The sequence below is a fragment of the Tursiops truncatus genome, chromosome 5, assembly GCF_011762595.2.
Source record: "Tursiops truncatus isolate mTurTru1 chromosome 5, mTurTru1.mat.Y, whole genome shotgun sequence".
In the NCBI taxonomy this organism is placed as follows: domain Eukaryota; kingdom Metazoa; phylum Chordata; class Mammalia; order Artiodactyla; family Delphinidae; genus Tursiops; species Tursiops truncatus.
The window spans coordinates 38282973-38304804 of NC_047038.1; the positions used below are offsets into that span (position 1 = coordinate 38282973).

A 21832-nucleotide genomic window follows, 5' to 3' on the forward strand; every position below is an offset into this window, starting at 1 on the left:
CTTATACCTTATTTGTGGGAAAATGTCAGGTATGTGTGAAATAGAACATGCAAGCAACTGGCGGTTTGGCCTTCATGGAGTATCCAATGGCAAATTCTAGGCCTTGTTTCCAATTTCTCTGCACATTTATATAATTAAATAGTATGTGATCATTATAAGCTGTCATTGGGGGTAAGCTTCTCCAAATACTGCCCTGGCTCATAAGATTCCCTAGGGGGGTAGGTTTTGCTCATGACCAGGTAACAGAACAGAGCATCTTAACATTTGGACATGGTTAGATGAATAGAGTTTGTCAAACTGGTTCATGGGTTGTGTTATTTTTCAGTAGTGGAAGAATATAAAATATGAGTGCCTAAATGATGGAAGAGTGCATAGCTATAAAAATAACGATAGTAACATTGGAAAATATTTATGATACATTAAAGTTAAAAAAATAAGATGCATAGTTGTATAAGAAAGCCATAAACCCAATAGCCAATAGTAGTGTTGACCCCTTTTCAGTGGTTTGATCACTGGTATTTTTTCTTTATATATAATTTTAGTATGTAAACTTTTTCTACATTGAATATATATTACTTGAATGATAATAAACTCAAATATTAAAATAAGTCACAACCTTCTTTACTCTTTGTAATATTTTTAAAGGCTATAACTATAAAAGTCCAACCTTGCGGCTAGTTAGCAGGAGACAAAGCTTGTTCAGCTGGAAGTTTCCCAAGTGGTGGTAGGTGAGTTCAGTCAGCTAGTTCCATCCCCAGCTGGCAATATTGCCATTAAGAGAGAAGAAAGGCTATCTTAAAATCTCCCATCCCCCATCACTACCCATCTTCATGGGTCTCAGGACCAATCATACCTGCTGCTCCTGCAAAGGTATCTCTGGCCATGTCTGCAACCTTGGGTGAACTCTCATTCTGTATCTTGGCTATGTTCTCTCACAGCTTGTAGCTTTTTAATTGCCAGCCGGCCACGAAGCTGAATCCTAGCTATGTGACTTTGATAGCACCAGTGTATGAGCCGGGTTGCCCTGAGAGTTGGTTCATAATTACTACTGGGTAACTGGGAAGGCAGCCACACTGACTCCTCTGCTGGATGCAAGACTCTGATCTCAGAATGCCAAAATTGCTGCTTCTTGTATCCCCAAGATTCAGTGGGATTTACACTTATTAATTCCTGCAAATCAAAATGCAGTTGCTCCCTGAGGTCAAAGGCAGGGGTGTTCACATATATCAGGAAGGAAAATAATGACCTGGGGTTTACACGAAATTGTATCATTTTATCATAAAAATGATATGATACATACATATTGAGGGAAATATAATTTATTGGGCGTTTCCTGTGTACCAGACATTGAACTGGCCTCTTTCGAGAGTAGCCCATGTCCATTGCCACCCAGTGATGGAGTGAATTTCATCAGTCAAGTTTTCAAGAAGAAAATATGCCCCTCACAAACAAAACAGTCATTCAGTTTGGGAATGTGTCCCTGATGAGATATACACAAGGATGATTTTCCTTATCATTGTGAAGCAGCTCAATCTGGCACAAAGATTATGGATTTTGGAGTCAGAGAGATGTGGCTTTAACAGACTCTGAATTGGGGAGACTGTTATCCCAAAGAAGGGGGTCCTATGTGGCAACATGGGAAAGGTGTTTTAGTGTTGAGTAGCCAGACAGCATGGCACAGATCCTCATGCAAAATGATTAGCAGAGTACCTGGCCTGTAGGCACTACCGGCCTGTAGAAATTTTTATTCTGTCTACCCTTTCATTCTCATAAGTAGACAATGAATTCAAGTGAGAAAAGTATTGTGGGAAAGTATCATTATTTTGCTTAATGATTAACATTGACTTGAGGCTGGCTTCATTGATGTCAATACAGAGAGGCACTTTCTTACACTTTATAAACTCACTGTCTCAGAAGGTAGTTGACTGTTTATCCTAAGACCTATTCAAGAGGAGTATCTGAATGGTAAGGGATTTCTTTTGGGGTTGATGAAAATGTTCAGACATCTGATAAGGGACTTGCATCTATAATACATAAAGAATATAAAAATACTAAAATTGAATGTGGGTGATGGTTGCACAATTCTATGAATATACTAAAAACCACTGTATATTTTTAAAAAATAAGAAAACCTTCATGTGGGAACAATCTGATCAGTCATTTCTGTTCTATTTTTGTATAGAGTCCAATCATCTAAAAACATATTTCCAGAACAGAAATGGGTAGAAAACTTTTGGTGGTAAAATGAACTTGGGTAACTCAAAGTTGAAATAGGCTTTGTAATTGGTTTTAAACACAGTATACATTTCTTAATAAAAATTATGTGTGCATGATGGAAAAGAAGGAGTCTCAATTCTATCTCTCAGATCTATTGCTAATGGGGTTACAACCATGTGTGGAAGCTTGAATTCCATACCGTTAATACTCTTTCTTTAGGGACACACTCTACTTTTTTAACCATCAAAACTCTTTCCAAAATAGATGTGAAAGACAAGTTTCCCGAAGCAAGAAAATAAATAGTAGATTTTGTTAGATAATTTGATTGTACCTGTGTTTCTACGTAATACTAGAATATCACAGAATAATTGTCCTACATGTGACAGGACACCTAGCATCGCATGCTGGGGGCCATAGTGATACAGCCTATTGTAATACTCCTAGAGTATAAAGTTTTAAGTTAAATCTCGGCAATAAAACTGCCTCATAAAACTTTACAGGTAACCACTGAAATGTCCAACACCAAGGTCAAGAAAAAATAAACCACTAGGTAAAATACAGATCCACCATTTGTTATCTAAATTCCTTAGGGCTAGGGATTCAGAATATTTTGGATTTTAGAAAGTAATATTGTGCATTCATTGAATACTATGTAATGTCCCCAGTAAGCTCTGGAGCAACACCTGGTCTTTAAAAACATTAATATTTCTGCAGTGAAACATGTGTGTTTTCACACTAAGTCGGATAAATGATGAACATCCATGACTTCACCTCATCGTAGGTCAAGTTTGTCATCAAATTAGTTATGAAAAATTTTCAGTATTTTGAAAACTTTTGACTTTGAAATTATGGCTAAGAGATTGTGAACCTTATTTAAACACTAGACTTAAAACACCTTGCTTTTGAAGAGGACGTACTAATGTGGGACAATGTTTATAATATAAAGCAGTATTATTGAATGAAAAACTGAAAACAACATAAGTTTTAAAAGTAGGCTTCCTGGGATTTCAAAATATTACACAAAGATATAGAACAATGACAAGGAATCGGTAACAAAATAGTGGTTATTTCTGGGTGCTAATAGGGTAATTGGTGATTTTCATTTTCTTCTTGGTACTTTGGTATATTTTCTGAAATTTCTATGGGAACTAGGAATCATTTTAACAGTGAACAAAGTGAGTTTAGTGTTATACCGTCTCAGTATGTTTCAAAGTTGGGGGCTCTGGCTCCCCCATCAGTCCCCAATCCGGGATGTCAGAGGGCGTCCTCCTCTTGAGTTCCCAAAGGACCTTGGCCAGCGAGGGCGTTTGCTTACTGGAAAGGCCTAGAAGCGATCACTCTAGTGGTCTCTTCCAGAACACTCAGAACCGCAGCACCACGGTTCTTATCTGTTCTGTCCAGAATGATGGAGAGATACTGGAAACCAAGCCCAGGACTCCCGTAACTAGCCCTGAGGGCGTAATGGGCAGTGGGCTGGTCTGGTCAGTCTACTCTAACTCCACCGATATGCTCCAAGGAATGAGGCTTTACGTAGTTTAATTGATTGCTAAGGAAGCTGCGAGTTTGGTTGCAGAGACCGTTAATGCAGAATAGATTGCTAATTTCAGAAGCAATTTAGAATCGGGACAGCCAGACTCCATAGCATTTGTGGAGTTTTCCCATCACTTTCAACATAATACTAAACTGCTTTGCTTAATGTACGGCTAATGTTCTTTGAGGGCAGGGACTAGATCTTATTCATCTTTATAATGGAGGTGCCTAGCTCAGTGCCCAGTGCAGTGTATACTATTCAGTAAATGCTTTTGACCCAACTGATACATTTAAAGGGAAATGCATGTGCAAATGCTCGTACTGTGTGTGTGTACCCATACATGTGTGCATGTGTATAAATACATAAATCTATTTCTATATCATCCTTTCATTTGTGTTTATTCATTCCTTCTCTGTAAAAGTGCCCAATGGGAGAGAGTAAGGAATTAGCCATAGTTAAAAAGGCCATTTAGAATTTCACTTTATAAAATCAGAATTCTAGGTTATAGAATTGTCAGACATCTTAGACAAGCATTTTGCAAGGCTAACTGCAGGTTAGACTTAGTTGTGCATTAAAAGAATGGCCCACTGTCCAGGTATTCTGACTTCTTTGATCTGGGAAAGTCACTGAAATTGCTGTTGTTTAGAGGTTCCTTGATGATTCTAATGTTCAGTCAGATTTAAAATCTACTGCCTTGAATTAACTGGGTTAATGATTTTCACAGAGGAAGGATTGCTCCCCCCAAGATATAGCAAAACAAAAACTTGTGTGTATGTATGGTGTGTGTATTTGTGTATGTGTGCTTGTGTGTGTGTGTGTGAGTGTGTGTGTGTGTCTGTGGAGGGGGAGGGAAGCAAATTTTCAATTTACACCCATGCAACATCTCATACGTAACTGCCTTCTCTGAGTCATATCTTGACGAATATTGGAGATACTTCGACAGTGTGCCAGGATGGAGACAGCTCTGGGAACCATTGCTCTACAGTCAGATGCTTCTCAAACTTTAATGTGGCTATTAATCAACTGGGGATCTTGTGAAAGTACAGACTTGGAATCAGCATCCTTAGAGGAGAAAACTACTGTTCATGAAATTATGATGATTTGGTCTGTTTTCTGGTCTATGTATTGGCAGCTTCATATCTGACATGACTCTAAAGCTGAACTCATAAAACTACCCTTTGGGAAGCTTGATGAGAGCAATTGCCAAGGGACCACAGTCTGGGTGAAAAACAAATCTACCTAGAGTCACGAAAGGGGGATGCCTCTTCTTTATGAAGGAGACAGCTGGCACAGGGTGGAATCACAGAGAGGAACAGAAGCAAGGACTGAAAGGCAGGGATTCATGACCTCAAAGCCAGATGGCAACCTGTAGCAAATATTGCCTAGATTGTCAAAGTAACCCCACTTTGCCCCCAAAGAGGGGTATGAGTCTGATGCTTGGGCTGCTGCTTCTGTTGTCACCCTGGAAAACAAGCACGTGCCTAGGGCCCACCTGTGACACCCAGGCATCACCTGGTTACCCTGGGCCACCCCCAGATTTCCTCTAGGACCAGGGATCCACCCAGAAGCCAGGCTGTCCTCCTCTCCAGGCCAGATCCTACTTCCCAGAGGGAGGGTTAATATCCAGGGTATCAGGTACCTTCCTGAATATTGTACAGCTATAAAATAAAAAGCAAGGGAAAAGCAAGGGATTGACACTAGGTCTGCCTGCCTCTGAAACTCGTGTTTCTCACACGACTGCTCATTTCACGCAGAGGAGAAAAACAGTGTTACCTTTCCAATTGGCAAATAAAGCAAATATATAGATGAGTAGATCAATTTTAAAATTAGTGTACCCAACTTTCTCCATTGAAAGGTCCTTTGTTTTCATCATAAATACCTCTTACAACTTGGAGGCCAGCTATCTTTTTACTATACTCATAAACGTCTGGAATGGGATGAAAGTTTTGCTGATTCAGCTACACACTTAGACATCCTAAACCGACCACATTGCCCCCTCTGGGTGTTCCACAAAGAGAAAGTTGGATTCCGGGCTCTCTGCTGCAGGAATAAGTGTGCAAACTGCTCTTCTGTTAGTTCTCATTCCACACCCTGGTGGGAGGTGATGGATGGCATTTCTGGGTGCCCTCCTGGCATCCTGGTCCTGTTTATCTAGTCTCTGCCTAATCCCACATCCCCAGCTGGGATGGGGGAGAACAAGGGACCTGCCTGCAAAAAATCGCTGTTAGTGGGACAGCTATTCACTAGACACACATCCTCAAGCCTGGCCTTCCCACGGGGGTACATTGCATCCTTAGTGCTCTTCCAGCAGCTGACTCCGTTCCCCACTACGAGATGGGAGATTCGTGCTCAGGGCAACATCGCGGTACTTACTGCTTGTTCATCTTTCTTGGCACCCAGCAAATGAGAGGGAACTTCAACTCAGCCTGTGGAAACAAAAGCGAGCTCATTACTGGGCCTTACCCATCATGTTTTAATTCTGGTGAACATGCTTCTGTCGCTTCCTGTTAAAATGCGATACAGGTGCCAGCTTAGAGGAAACGACAGAAAGAGAATCAATCCAGGTCGATAATTGGTTTATTTTGGGAATGGGTGGGTGAGGGGACTTCTTCCCTGACATGCTGTCCTCTTTCTGTCAGCATTCATCCCATCTGCCTCAGGGAGCTGAGGAAACCTATCCTGAGCGAGCCTGGTTTTCCCTGGCTTGCAATTGTGTGCTTCCCCTGGGCACCCAAGGCGTGTTAGCCCAGGCTCTGCTCTGGGGAGTCCACGTACGTGTAGCAGAAAGAATGCTTTTCTTTTCAAAGTGCGACTTTGCCATGAAATATTTATTGGAAGTTACATTTATATACCGCTTCACATAGGACACAACATTTTATTTGCGGCTTGTATTCACTTGCGTAGGAGAGATGATTAGCCCCATTTACCATATAAATTAGCAGCAGAGACCCTGGGAGTATTCAATAAGGGCTTTACATCAATAATCACATTTAATCTACACAGAGAAGCTAGGAGTTATAAAGGATATTACCCATGGGATCAGTTAAGGTTCCAGCAGGAAACAGATGGCACCCTCAAATTGGGTCATATGAGAATAGTTTAATAAAAAGACCGAAGAACCTAGGGGTAAGATGGGAATAAAGACACAGACCTACTAGAGAATGGACTTGAGGATATGGGGAGGGGGAAGGGTAAGCTGGGACAAAGTGAGAGAGTGGCATGGACATATATACACTACGAAACCTAAAATAGATGGCTAGGGCTTCCCTGGTGGCACAGTGGTTGAGAGTCCGCCTGCTGATGCAGGGGACATGGGTTCGGGCCCCGGTCCAGGAAGATCCCACATGCCACGGAGCGGCTGGGCCCGTGAGCCATGGCCGCTGAGCCTGCGCATCCGGAGCCTGTGCTCTGCAACAGGAGAGGCCACAACAGTGAGAGGCCCGCGTGTCGCAAAAAAAAAAAAAAAAAAAGATGGCTAGTGGGAAGCAGCCGCATAGCACAGGGAGATAGCTCGGTGCTTTGTGACCACCTAGAGGGGTGGGATAGGGAGGGAGCGAGGGAGACACAAGAAGGTAGAGATATGGGGATATATGTATATGTATAGCTGATTCACTTTGTTATAAAGCAGAAACTAACACACCATTGTAAAGCAATTATACTCCAGTAGAGATGTAAAAAGAAAACAAAAAACAATGTGGGCAGAGTGTAGGGAATCCACAAAGGACAGTGAAGGACCTGAGGGGCCTGTTACCATATCTGAACCTGGAGGCGTCTGGGGAGCCAGTGGTCATGTGAACCCAGAAAGAGGGCTGGTGGGAAAAGAACTGTGGCTTCTAATTGAGGGACCCGCAGGGAGGGGGCTCTGGAGGGCAGAATAAAGATATGCATCTCAGGCTCCTCCTGCCCTGAATATCTTGCTGCTGCCGTTTCCCATTGGCCAAACTCAACAGGAAGCCAAGGGTGCGGAGCCATTGGCACGGTTTCTATCCATCAGCCTCCTGGGGCTCTCAGCTGAGTGTCGTGGAGTGTGGATCTCACTGTTAAAGAGAATGAGGCTCCTGGAGGTTAAATTATGTGCCCAAGATCACCCATCTGCAATAAAAGCCCAGATCCACAGGACTCAAACATTCCATTTCTTAGCCAGTCACCATACTGCCCATTGAGTTGAGACACTCCTAGATCATTCTGCCACCCATGTGTCCATCCATTCATCCTTTCATCTCTCCAATCGCCATTGACTGAAAACTAACTTTGTTCAAATATTGTGCCCAATAAGAAACATCCCTTTCCCTCCAATCATGCCTAAAACTCAGTTTAAGGTAGATTCTGCATCCCCCATGATGGTGGTTATCAAAGTGCTTTATAAAATATGCAGATAAAACAAAACAAAATGAATCCTAGCTCTGCCTTGGACAGCCAGGGGAATCTTCATGAAGGAGATCACACTTAAGCTGGATCTTGCAGAATATGTCAGCATCTTCTTGGCTTAGAATTAGGGAAGGTGTTCTGGGCCAATGGGGCGCCATTTGCAAAGATGTGAAGATGTTAGAATACATAGTGTGATATAGAGGCTTTGCACAGCTTGGTGGGACCACAGAGGCCAGCAGCTTGGATGTTGATAGCATGTGGAAAAAAGCTTAGGAAGGTCCACTGGGTTTTTAAAAAATATCTATCTATTTATTTATTTAGGCTGCACTGGGTCTTAGCTGTGGCACGCGGGATCTTCATTGTGGCATGTTTTTAGTTGTGGCATGTGGGATCTTTAGTTGTGGCATGTGGAACCTGGTTCCCCAACCAGGGATTGACACAGTCCCCCTGCATTGGGAGCAAGGAGTCTTACCCACCCGACCACCAGGGAAGTCCTGGTCCCTTGGATTTTGATTGTCAAGGACCATGTATGACAAAGGATGGGATTTGGACTTGAGCCGTAGGATCTTGGACCAGTAACTGCAGGAAAGTTACTAAAGAACTGGGACTAAGCTCCAGGTCCTCAGATACCCTGTGTTCTACCCCACAGCATCTCTCACCATGTGCTTCTAGGTCAATGAATGACACAGGGAAAGGGGAGGCTGCTGTTAGGTACTCATTCACTGACCATTCTGTATGGATAGGGTGTGGAGTTATTTAGTTCGTGGCCTCTTTGTAAGTTGTCTTGTCCATGGGGGTGGGGAAGAGGACTTCATCAATGTAATACAAACAATGGACATCAAATACTGGAAGAGTCCTGGACTGAAAGTTGAGGGACTCTGTTCGGTTCCAGTGCTGTCATTAACCAGCACTGGACCTTGTAGGAGCAGCTGGCATCTCCTCATTTATAAATGGTAATGTCCATATGATCCTTTTCTGGTATTATTTTAAGTGTGAAATAAGCTGGTACCTCTGAAAATACCTTACAAACTATAACATTATGGAAATACAGATATGCAATTCCTTGCATAACAAAGTTTGCAAGTCGTTTTAACATTGGTCATGTTATATTTGGGTATCTCGGGTTATTGACATTGATTTGTGGATATTACTGTTTAGAGGAATGAGATGACTTGATTATAGTCATACAGGTCAATTTGCAACCCCTTCCCGGCTTTGGGAGCATTTATGACTTTAAATGTCTTACATATATAGTCTCTTCATTCCTTTCAGTGCATTGACCAGCAGGGCTAAAGTTGTGTTGAAATGAGATAAAATAAGTAGATCTTTATAGAGGGCTCCCCATGTGCCTGGTTCTTGGCTAGCGCTTATGTACAGAGTGAAGGAATCGCAAGGTACAGGACAGTTTCCTCGAAGGCTTGCTGCCTTGGATCAGTAAGCAGTACTGGCCACGGGGAGGTGGCCGGGGAAGCTGCTTTCCAACCCTGCTCTGGCCATCCACGGTGTAGCCTTGAACAAAGCATTTGGAGTGTTCTGGGCCTCATTTTTTTTTCATCTGAATAATGAACAGGTTGGACCCAATAGGTTTCTTCCAGCTCAAAGATTCCTCAAAAAAGTTCCATTTAAAAACTACAATCCCTCCCTACTTGGTGATAGAAAATGGCTTTAAAAAGTTGGAAGTAGGTTATTATGTTTCTCACATTTTATTGGCTTCTCTAATAGAGCTCCTTGCAGAGCAAAATTGCAGAAAGACTTTGACAAAGTGTGAACACCTAGGGCATCAGCGATGGTCAGGGAAGACGCTGGGGAAGGAATTCTTAGCTTTTGCTTTATATCTAAACCTTTGTAAATTATTCAATCTGCAACATCAGTGTTTATTAGGTTTGTATTTTAAAATCTTAATAAAAGTTCAAAGGAGATATTTTACTAGCAGCTTTTGAGAGATGTGAGCAATCTATTGTACAAAAATAATTTTAAAATGTCATGAAGAGAGTCCAACTTTGCTGGCATTTGAAAAGCAAAATTTGGGGACTTAGTGACCCATATCAGAAGATGAGTCAGCCAAATGGTGTCATCAGCACGACAGAATGGGTAGCACTCCACAAGGTGAAGAGCTCTTTGCTCTACTCAGAATGTCTAAGTCCTGTCTGAGAATGCGACGGTCTTATCTGATCTTAGTTACTTTGTAAAGGATGTGGTGAGAATGGGTTGTGGTGAGTCAGACAGAATTTCATGCCCATAGGTTTTACAAACGTAACATATTACAGAAAAGATAAGACCCGTCCCTTCCTGACATGCGTATTTAAAAAAAACAAATGGAATGAACATTGAACACCGACTATGTGTCCTCAGCTTCTATCACAGTAACCTGATATGATCTGTATTATCATCCTTATTTTATACAAAACCAAACTGAACATTCACAGGTGGTAGGTAGCCTGCTCTACAAGTTGGTACTGCAAACCATTGGTCTTGAAATGTTTTAGTTACATGTTGAGATGCCTATCTACCTGCTCTGAGCCTCAGTTTGCTTATCTTTAAAATGGGTGTAACCCAGCAGCCATCTGTAGGGCTCTTGTTAGGATTACATGAGAACATAAGGTATCTAAGACATAGAGAAATGGTGATTCACATTAACTTAAACTTTTAAGCTTAATTAAATGCCGTATATCACTTTTGGGTTTTAGTCTCCAGAAATGAGAAGTGCTTACCTGTAGTTCATGACCACCAGGTGAGGGAAGCATGGATCCTCATACTTATCAGAATGACCTGGGAAACTTTAAAAAATATTGATGGCTCCAAAAGTTTGAGTCAGTTCTTCTGGGCTAGAGCTCAGGTATTGGTATTTTAAAAATGCCTCAGGTATTTTAATGGGTAGTGAGGCAGAGGAAGTTGATATAAGAACATCAGGCCACTCATTTCTGTCTGCACTCACCACTCACCGACACTTCTTACCCTTATGGAAAATACCAGATAACCACACTTCCATTCTCCTTGCAGTCCTAAGCTCATCCTAAATGGAAATACAGGAACTGCCACCGCTCATCAAGAATCCTCCATACATTTAGAGCTATTTCTGAGTTAATTTTCAGTGAAATGTTGAAAGGAAATCTACCACATCCCAAAATTTATGACACAGGTGAGAGTGGGAAAAGCCACCAGACAGCAATTTCTCAAATGTCTCAAAGACAGCAATCAAAGCTTCAAGTAACCCTGACCCCTACTTGGGGCATGATAATGGGAGGTAGGGGGAAGGACTTCCAGGCTGAGGAGTCCCCCAGGCCTGCAGGTCTTTCTCCAGGAAGCTTCAGGATCTAGAGATGATCTGAGATAAAAGAGCATCATTAGATGCCTGCCTTTCTTGCCTTCACTCAGGGACCTCGAGAGGATGTGGTGCCCCAGAAATGGGGAAATCTCATTGTGTTTTGCACATTCATTTTCTATAGGAACAGAGGCATTGATTTCAGGTACTCTTCCTAGTTAGCCACAGAAATAAAGCCAAAGCACGGCTCTTGCTGCCAAAGGGAAGTGACGCTCAGGTGCCATCGGTCAGTCACAGCAGGGCACTTATTACAAATGATACTAACATGTCCAGAGTTGGCTCTGCCCTGGGGATGCTGCCTGCATCCTGCCTGCACCAAGAAACCACACCGTGCCTGCAAGGTCCCACGGTAGGGAAGCGACTGGGTAAGAAGAGACCCTGGGCCCTCGAGGAGTCCACGTAAGGAGGCCACCTTTTTTCATAATGCCTGTTCACTTCTCCAACAAGGGAAAATACTGACTGCATTAAAAGGTAGAAGCCAATGAAGATCTAATCATAAATACCAAGCTGAGTGCTAAAATTGCTTGAATGTACACCAGGCTTCAAAGCCTAAGCAAAAGAGCTGGAATATGCTCATGATTAATTTTGCCATAGAAATCTATGGTTTGATTTCAAGAATAGAGTTCCCATGGGGTTTATAGGCCCCTAGGCTTCTGGGGCTCCTTGGAGGTCCAAAATGAACCCCAGTTTGAGAAACACAGTTCCATCCTATGTTGCCTCCCTATAAGGCTCTTTCACCCCCCTCAAGGTATAAAGAGGGTCATGTCAAAGACAGGTGCACAACATGGCTGAGGTCCTGAGAGTAAAGGAGTTCCTGCCCTAATCATCCATTTTGGCCAAATAATCCCACCATTTTGGAGATGATGATCCCAATGATTAGCTCACTTTGTAGGTTGAAAAGCATTTGGTAAAGGCCATGGATTTGATGGTTAAAACACATCAATATTTCAGAAAACTGAAATAAAGGAAACAGGATTCTACAGACTGGGAGCATGCTTAAGACCTCCAAAGAATGTACACTAAATATGGGCATTAAAACAGAATGGCCGTTTCTGAGCCCATAACCCACCTGGGGTCTCAGTGGATGTGTTAGGAAAGAAAGACTTTTTTAAATAAATTTTGGATTTTGGGGAGGATCTTAATCCAAAAATAATTAATACCCCTATGGTATCGTAAACAGTTTAAACAATTGGAAACAAGTAAAGCAAAAATCATATTTCCTTGTTATCCTGGAGAACCGTTCTCCACAGGGACTTCACCCATGCTACCAAACTGAGCTTGCAAAGAGACATTTTTATCATAAATATTTCTGCTGCATTTCAACCTGATCTGAAATTAATATTTCATGAGGGGAAAACAATGCTTTTTATAGTAAGGACATTTTTTTTTTTGCTCTCAAACATTTCTCACTTATTCCTCGAAGATGAAGCCTATAAAAATACTGGCCTCTGTTTATTGCAAAGTTTAAGAAACATCATTCTAATAATGACAATGTACCTAAATAAATATAGGAAATGACCAGAAGCAAACTAAGAATTGCTGAAGAAGATATTAGAATCAGTCATAAAGCCAAGACGTAGTTGTGCAGCTAAACCTGGGTCAAGGCTGGAGGAGAGGGTCTAAATTAAGGGTTGATGCTTTTTCCCGTTAAAACAAGAAAACAAGAAAAGAAATTAATATAAAATACATGCAACATACATCTGATTCCCTGCACAATCACAACTAACATATGAACAGTGGTGGTTGTCATTTGGAGTTGAGGGAGGGTGTGAAATGTGTATATTTTGGGAAGAGGGCCAGGAAGTGTGTGTGTGTGAGTGCACATGCACGCCTGGTGCACGAATTTTGAGCAAACATGTTGAAACCAAGATTTCTCAGATGCAGATATTTATTAATGTGGTCACAACTGTATGTAATTTTCCTCTATTTTCTTATCACAAATTAGAAAGTTACATTTTAGAGATACTCATACTTAGAGAAAGATATATGCTGATTGGATTTCTAATTCTATATCCTGGCCAGACCAATCAGCTAAATTTAATTAAATATAACATTTAATTTTATTGCATTTCCAATGAATGGAGGCATTTGAAGTCAAATGGATTGTTATTATAGATTTTTCTTGAGGGATATGGGAGATTTCTTTCCTAGTTTTTCTGCTATTAAGTATGGGCATATATTAAGGAAAAGATTTTGCAACTGTCTTGGTAACAAGTAACTTCCCTTAAATATCTCAAGACATTTTCATGTGCATCCATTTTTTATTTTAAATGATTTTGAAAACACCCTTAATGAACTGATGCAATCTATCGTTTCGGAATTTATCACTCTTGGTGCTTTTGTTTTCAAAAGCCATCTCCTTTTCTCTTCTGCAGAAAGGGTTGCCTTCTTTCAGTAGTAAGATTTTTTTCTTTTCCGTCTCCCCCCTATTTTGTAGTAAATAGCTTCTTTCTTTATCATCTCTTTTCCTCATTCACTCATTTTGTTTTCACGTATGCCTTTCTTCCCTCTGTCCTCCCTTCCTTCTTCCTTAATTTCCTCTTCCTTTCCCCCCATCCTTTCTCTTTCTGCTCTCTTATCATTAAAGTTATTTAACTGTTCAATAAAATGAAGCTGTAGGAAAATAAAATGTAGATTACCAAGAGCCTAGTTTGATGTTTTCTTATTTTTTTCGAAGTTTAACTGTTTACCTTGCCCCTTTTTTCATTTAGCTCTCATAAATGATGCTAGAAGTATGCTGATTAGGGGCAGGTACTGCCAGGCCTAGATTAATCAGAATATCCCCAACTGTGATGAATTCTCCATTGATTGATTAATGCATTGGGGCAGAACTGAAGGCAAATTTTAGAGAAAAGAAAGATATAAGAAAATAAACTGAGATTCAGGGATGGATCTATCTATTTACCTATCAATCACAGCTTACAGGCCAGCCTACTTATCATGAACATCTCAAGTCCAATGGTGAAAGCACCGTCTTTCTTTAAGCAATCATTTACAAGACACCTGCTGTATGCTAACCATTTCTGAGGAACTGTTTCACCATAAGAAGGACTTCAAAGAAGTTTGAGAGAAACTTAAAAATCCAAAGAAGAGGCATGAAAAGCCAGGACTAAGAGTAATATAACTTAATAATAATAATGATGATGATGATGATGGTGATGACACCATTTACTGAATGCCAGAACCCTATGTAGGACATCTTGTTTAATTTATATTCCATTGTAAGGCAACAATCCAAGTGACCCAGATTTTTCAATATTGAACAGTTCTGTCATTTTTTTCAGGGAGAGTCCTCTTGAGCCAAAGCTGTCAAGTGAACAAATGCACAATATGGATTAAGATGAGATCATCACTTATTTGTAACTTCAATGCATTTAGAACCTAACTTCTGAGTTGAACTTCCTCCATGTAATTAATGCTTTCTTTGTCCCTTCTTCTATTCAGGATCACTCCCCTAGCCAGATGTGAGGCAGGTCTCTAAGCCCAGGTACGTTGAGCTGTACAGTGAATTGTACAACTTGAGCCTCATTTTTTTCTAATCAGAAAAGTGGTGATATAAATCCTCATGCTCCTTTGCTCAAAGGATGATTCTGAAGACCAAATGAGATCATGGAAGTGAAAGTATTTTGTAAATTATAAACTGTTAGACAAGTCTAGTTCAACAGATAATTATTGAGTAAATTCTATGCATCAGTACCATGAAGGATGCAGGATATGTAATTGGCAAGGAAAGTATTCTAAAGGAATTTCTACCATTTTTTCATTAAATCTTTGTGTTTTTCAGAGGAGTAATACATTTCGAGAGTTGGAAGATACTACCAAGGCTTTGATAAATGGCTGATTAAAATAAATGCAAAAATGATGAGATTAACTTTTTATAGAAATCACCTCAAAATAGGACTTCTTTAGATCAAAATCCTTAAGAAGAGACAAACCCCCAAAGATTCTAATGACGGTTCATCTGAATATAAAATAAACTCATGATAACTGCGCTAAAAGTGATTAATATAGCCACCATCATTTACTTTGCACTTAATAATTGCTAGACACTATAATATGCACTATATTGTTTACATACTGCATCTCACTTATCACCACAAATTCAGAAGGTAGGTATTGCAATTCCAGTTTATAAATGATAACCTAAAGTTCTGAGAAGTTAAATAACTTATCTAAAATCATCCTGCCAGCAAGTAACAGTCTGAATTCAAACCCAGGTTATCTATTTCTCAAAGGATGGATGTGGTGGTTTAGTAGAGAGAGCTTGGGAACAGAAGTAGGAGTTTGGGATAAGGAGAGTGTGGAGGTGTTCTCTGGGAAGTACCAGAGAGATGGAGCTGCTCAGGAGCTCCCTGGACTTGCCCAGGAGTAAGAATGTCCTGCTCTGTGAATATTCATAAGCAGACTGGCTCCCAGGTGCCTATCAAGGCATCAGATCATCAGTAGCTGGGCAAATCCAGCTATTGCACTGACAGCTCTGACTTGGTTCTCAACTTCTGACAGGCATTTGATATCCTCTGTAGATTTGCCTCCTGGGAGGGAACTTACAACTAAAATATACTTTATTTTATTTTTTACTGAAGTATAGTTGTTTTACAATGTCTTATTAGTTATCTATTTTATATACAGTAAAATAGATAACTAACAAGGACCTACTGTATAGCACAGGGAACTGTACTAATAATAATCTATAAGGGAAAAGAATCTGAAAAATAATATATATACATATATATGTATATATGTGTGTGTGTATGTATACATATGTGTGTATATATAGTAGGTCCTTATTAGTTACCTATTTCATATGCAGTAGTGTGTATATGTTAATCCCAACCTCCTAATTTATCTCTCCCCCCTTTCCTTTTTGGTAACCATGTTTATTTTCTATGTCTGTGAGTCTCTTTCTGTTTTGTAAATTAGTTCATTTGTATCTTTTTTTTTATATCCCACATATAAGTGACATCATATGATATTTGTCTTTCTCTGTCTGGCTTACTTCACTTAGTATGGTAATCTCTAGGTCCATCCATGTTTCTGCAAATGGGCTTATTTCAATCATTTTTATGGCTGAGTAATATTCCATTATATATATATATATATATATATATATACACACACACACACACACACACACACACACACACACACATACACACACCACATCTTTATCCATTTATGTGTCAATGGACATTTAGGTTGCTTCCTTTAACACTTGAATGAAGTCACAGAACATGGATGTATACGCCAGAATACCAAAGTGAGACAATGTCCTGAAGTCCCATGAACTCTGAGTTCCCTGCATAAAATTAGTCTTCTGAATCTGCAAAGTTGATGATGAAATGCAGATCCTTGGGGACTCCACAAAAGCTCGACACTCTCAGAGGCTGGGCTTGGGCTACTAGCCATGCTTCATCTCTATCTCATGCTAAGTTCAACAGAGAAGACACCACAATTAAGGGCTGTGCCCTCATGCACATGGATATTGAACTTCCATGTTATGTCCAGACCTTTTGGTTCATCGTAGTTTGTAGGGCAAACAGCTATGCACAGAGCCATTTAAACATGGTAGAATTCTAATTCCCATGCTTAGGTGTTTGGGAAACAATGTTTCAGATAGCATCACCAGTGAAATACAAAAAACAAAACTCACATACATATTTTACTATTGCTTATGGTATATCTGGGAGTCCTAAAATGCTTTTGGTTAGTTGAAAGGAAAGTGATGCTGTGATCATGATTCTGAATACATCCAGCAGGGCATTGATGACGTTCAGTGCAAAGAGCAGGGGCTTGGGATTTCCATAGACCTGGCTTCTCATTCCGGTGTGAAATCGACAATGTATGGAGTTTCTCTGAATCTTGGTATCCTGTTTTATAGAGTAAGAATAAGTATACCTACTAAAAAATGAGAAAGAGTGAGTATGCACCGTCCAGTGCATAGCAGGCACTCAAATGGTCATTGCTATTTGGAGAGCATGATTGAAATTAAGTTGAATAAACATGGTGATGATTCCCAAAGTATCCTGTCCACAAAAGTAACAAAAAGAAACAAAAATCACAAAAAATTTCTATGATCGCTGTTTCCCACGAGTCTGTTTTTCATGATTATTTTTCTTTACTAAGCTACTCATATCTAACCTTTATAACCTGATGTTTCTCAGTCTTATTGATAACTTACTTCCCCAAATCACTGAAAATTATGTTTAATCTGTTAAAAATCTTAAATATAATTAGATTCAATTAATCATCTCTGTTTAGTAATTCACCCCTTTTGACCATTCTCTCTTTCTCATGCTTGGACGGGTAGGCACGGCTTGGAGCAACTGTACAGAGCTCAGGTCTTGGTGGACCTTGGCAACTACGTGAGAAGGTGAATCTCACTGCTTTATGTGATGGTATTCATGAAAAGATACTGCCAGATCTAGCTCAGCTACTTGCTGTGACCTCACTGTACAGCTGCCATTTATCCATTTCCTGAATGTTTCCTCTGTGTCAGACACAATATATACATTCACTTTCATCCTTATAGCAATCCATAGCATGTATTAATCCACCCAGTTTCAAACTACAAAATACCAACCAAAGCTAACCAAAGCTCAGAGAGGTTAAGCCATTTACCCCCAAACAATAATGAAGTCATACACCCCATTCATATTCACTTTTGACTGATCTCAAAGCCTCCTCTCCATATCACCATACTGTCCATCCTCATCAACTTTTTGAGCCTCAGTTTCAACATCTAATATTGCCCTGCATACTTCATTAAGTTAAGATCATTAAATTAAAAAAAAGTGTCCAAAGACTCTGTCAATTCTACAAGGCTATGTAACTGTGTTATATTACTATTCTCTAATGAGATTATTAAAATAAAATATTCATAAATTTATCTGTATTAATAAATTCCATGCTAATTGTGAGCATGTTTTAGGAAGAAGGCCAGAGCTGATGTAGGGTGAAGAAAGGAAAGTAATGGAGAAAGAGCCAACATTAACTGAGCACTTACTAAGTATTAAATATATACCATATGTCATTTAATATAGATATTATATTATTGGGGCTAACGAGTTGTCAATACAAATGATATGATCTTGCTCCATTATGAAGATGCAGGAATTGAGGATTTCAGGGAATAAGGTAGCATATATGGTCAAGCTACAGAGTTTGGATCCTAATCAATGTAGTCAGATGTTAAACCCTACTGTCTTTCCAAGACAACACCTGACTCATGGCAAAGTGAGCTAGAGATGGGGTCCTGGGTATAAAGCCAGGGGTGACCAGATGGTACAGAAAACCATAAACTTTGGTTTTAGAATGGTTTTATTCATAGAATCATCTGAGAGGGCTCCTTGGAGAAAAGAAAAAATAATGTCACCACTAGGAGGGCTGGTGTCAAAGATGCCAGGAATGGACTCGAGGTGAATTCTGTGAAGCTGCAAAGGAACAGTGGCCACCATTCATATTAGTGAGAACCAGGTGCAAATCAGTGTAATTTTGAATTCTGTTACTGATATTAGTGATTGGACAACCTTGGACATTAACTTGGACCACTCAAGTTCTTCTTCTGTAAACAGGGAAAACAATATCTAAGTCTCAAGTTTGGGTATAAGGGTTAAATGAGCTCATGCCTATAGACTGGTTGGCAAGAGACATAGTTAAATAAACACCAGTTGCCCTTCTTGATTCTCTAGGGAAAGTTTTATCTTAAGTTTCTCAGAGGATTTCTGAAGCTTTGTCGTTTCTCTGCTGACCTCCAGTTCGCCTGACTTACAATTGATTTCCTGATTTTTGAAATGACTATTCCCTGTGGTTTAGGTGGCCCTTGGGAATCCAAAGGAACAGCATCGTTGAGGGAGATAATTAGATAAGTAACATTGGTACATTGTAATAAAATCAGTTCTGATAAAGTTCAGCTACATCAGTATCTTTTAAAGTATAGATACTTGGATGACACTTATTCTCTTTTCTGTCTTATTCCAGCTTACTATTTGTTTGTTCTCTCTGAGAAGAAGAGGCATCTAGAAGAGATACCTCCTGGTACCCGTAGAGGGTAGGCATTTCACCCCAACTTCACTCTCCTGCTTGGGTTCCTCACCCCTGCAGAGGGAAAATGGTTAGTATGATTAAAAAGTCCACACTCTCCTCCAGACCAACACAGAAAGAAAATCATCTCAATTTAGAACATTTAAAAAATATACACCCACAGAGGCTCCAGGAGTTAACTTCTACTTTCAATGGCCCACTTTGGATAGAGGCTGCCTTTCTAGATGGCTGTTGTAATGAAGGTCAGCCAAGAAAGCCAGCGACTAGCCTGGTCTTCAGATTTTTAGTAGCCAACAGTTAGGGGGTTCAAGCTCCAGGAAGGGAAGATTGAAAACGTTTCATCTTTCAATCTTTATGGGTCGGTACCTTGATTCCTTCTTCCAGCAGAGGAAGGAATCTTTAAAAACTGATTAAGGGAGCTGGCTTTTGTTATGTCCGTCAGATGCTTTATAGAAGGCCCAGCATTCCATGTTAGAAAAACCTTTTATTCTTGACATCAGCTCTTTCTTAATGATCCTCTATGACAGTGAGATGACCACTCAGACGAGGCTGGCCTACGTAGTTTACCTGAACAGCGTGGGGATCGCAAACGGCCTTGTGCTGAGATGTCCCTTGCGTCGGGTGTCCGTGGCAGCATCACGGAGAAGTCCAGCAGCCGGTAATCCAAGAGGCAGGGGGTTAAAATATTCTCAGTGGTAAGCAGTGTCCTTTAGCAGAAAGCTCCTCCTAGGTCCGTTTTAGGTTTGGTTTCCTGTGAAATGCAGCCACAGAACTTGGGTGGTGTGACCTGTGTAAGGGAGGGACTTCCTCTTCTTGAGTTCAAGTGCAATGAACAAAACTACAGGAGGCTGAGGTCTCCCAACCCAAAGAGTGTCCTTAAAGACACACAATATCCTCATATGGCACTTCGACATTACCAGAACGTCCTAAAGCTTTGCTGAGCAACATGGAAGCATACGGGTTTTGTTTATCTTGTTTCACATACACATGAAACACGGATTATCTTGTGACTTGATGTTGCCAATGGCTTTCTGAGACCCCCCCGCCCCCCACCACAAGTCACATGGACCAAATCCCTCATGTGTGATGGAGAAAACTTGGGGTTTGGGATAAGAAATGCCTGGCTCTTCTTGCTGTACTACACATCAGTTATGTGATCTTGAGCAAATTGCAGTTTATTTCTCAACTAGTGTCCCTGCCTGTGATTGAGGGATAGTAATATTTCTATTTTAGAGATATTCCAAGAAATGAACAAAATGATGTTCATTTGTTCAATAAATACAAGGAGCAAGGTTTGGGGGCACATATTAGGTGCTCAGTATATTTTAATTTTGCTCCACCTTAATCCTGGTTCATTTAAACTGACAGCAAGTCCTTGTCAAGTGCCTGCTGTTCTCTTGGAGCTTGCCACGTGATACTCTAGTTTTATACAAATTACTGTTTTATATGAAATGATGTTGAACTCCAACATTATTTCAGATATACTCAAAGGCAGAAGTTTATATTTTCTTGGATATATAACTCTGATTTTGACTTATCATATGTTCCAAAGGTAACACTAAAATAAGTACTCATTAAATGTTACTTATATGCCAGGTACTGTGCTGGGCAATGTACAGGCATTATTCTACTAAATCTTCCTGATAATTAGGTGAGGAAAATATGTTTAAATCCCTTTTGTAATTGTGAATGCTGAAGCCTAGAGAGATTCCATAATTTACCCACTTTATCAATTAGCTTTTGCTGCATAAGGCGTTTAAAGCAATAACCATTTTATTTAGTTCGCTATTGTGTGTGGTCGGTAATTTGGTCTGGGCCTGTGTTAGTTTCCTGGGGCTGTGATAACAAAGTTTCATAAGGTGGGTGACTAAAACAACGGAAATGTGTTGTCATGCAGCTTTGGAGGATAAAGTCTGAATCGAGGTGTTGGCAGCGTTGGTTCCTTCTGAGGGTCGTGAGGGAAGGATAAATGGCCGTCTTCATCTTTACACAGCATTTTCCCATGTCTGTGTCCACATTTTTCCTTTTCTTTTGGCTGCACCGGTGCAGAATATGTGATCTTAGTCCCCGGACCAGGGATGGAACCCGTGCCCCCTGCATTGGAAGCGCAGAGTCTTAACAGCTGCACCACTAGGGAAGGCTCACATTTTTCCTTCTTTTAAGCACACTAGTCACATGGAATTAGGGCTTTTCCTAATGACCTCATTTTAACTTGATTACCTCTTTAAAGACCTTGTCTCCAGGTAAGGTCATATTCTGAGGCATTGGAGGTTAGGACTTTAATGTATGAATTTTGTGTGGGGGGGGACACAAGTCAACCCCAGAGCAAATTTGATTTATAGTTTTGTTTGAGA

The 21832-nt window shown here is 40.4% G+C and overlaps 1 protein-coding gene across 1 annotated transcript in view; it reads right to left on the reverse strand.

Moving 5' to 3' along the window:
- Nucleotides 1–20173, reverse strand: part of CLNK (cytokine dependent hematopoietic cell linker) — a 182749-nt gene extending 162576 nt beyond the window's left edge. The window contains exons 1-2 of the mRNA XM_019928012.3: nucleotides 20046–20173; nucleotides 6122–6174 (exon numbers count right to left, since the gene is read on the reverse strand). Of these exons, the coding sequence (XP_019783571.2) occupies nucleotides 6122–6132 (11 nt within the window). The 5' untranslated portion in view covers nucleotides 6133–6174; nucleotides 20046–20173. The remainder of the gene's footprint in view (nucleotides 1–6121; nucleotides 6175–20045) is intronic.
- Nucleotides 20174–21832: the final 1659 nt, after the last annotated feature.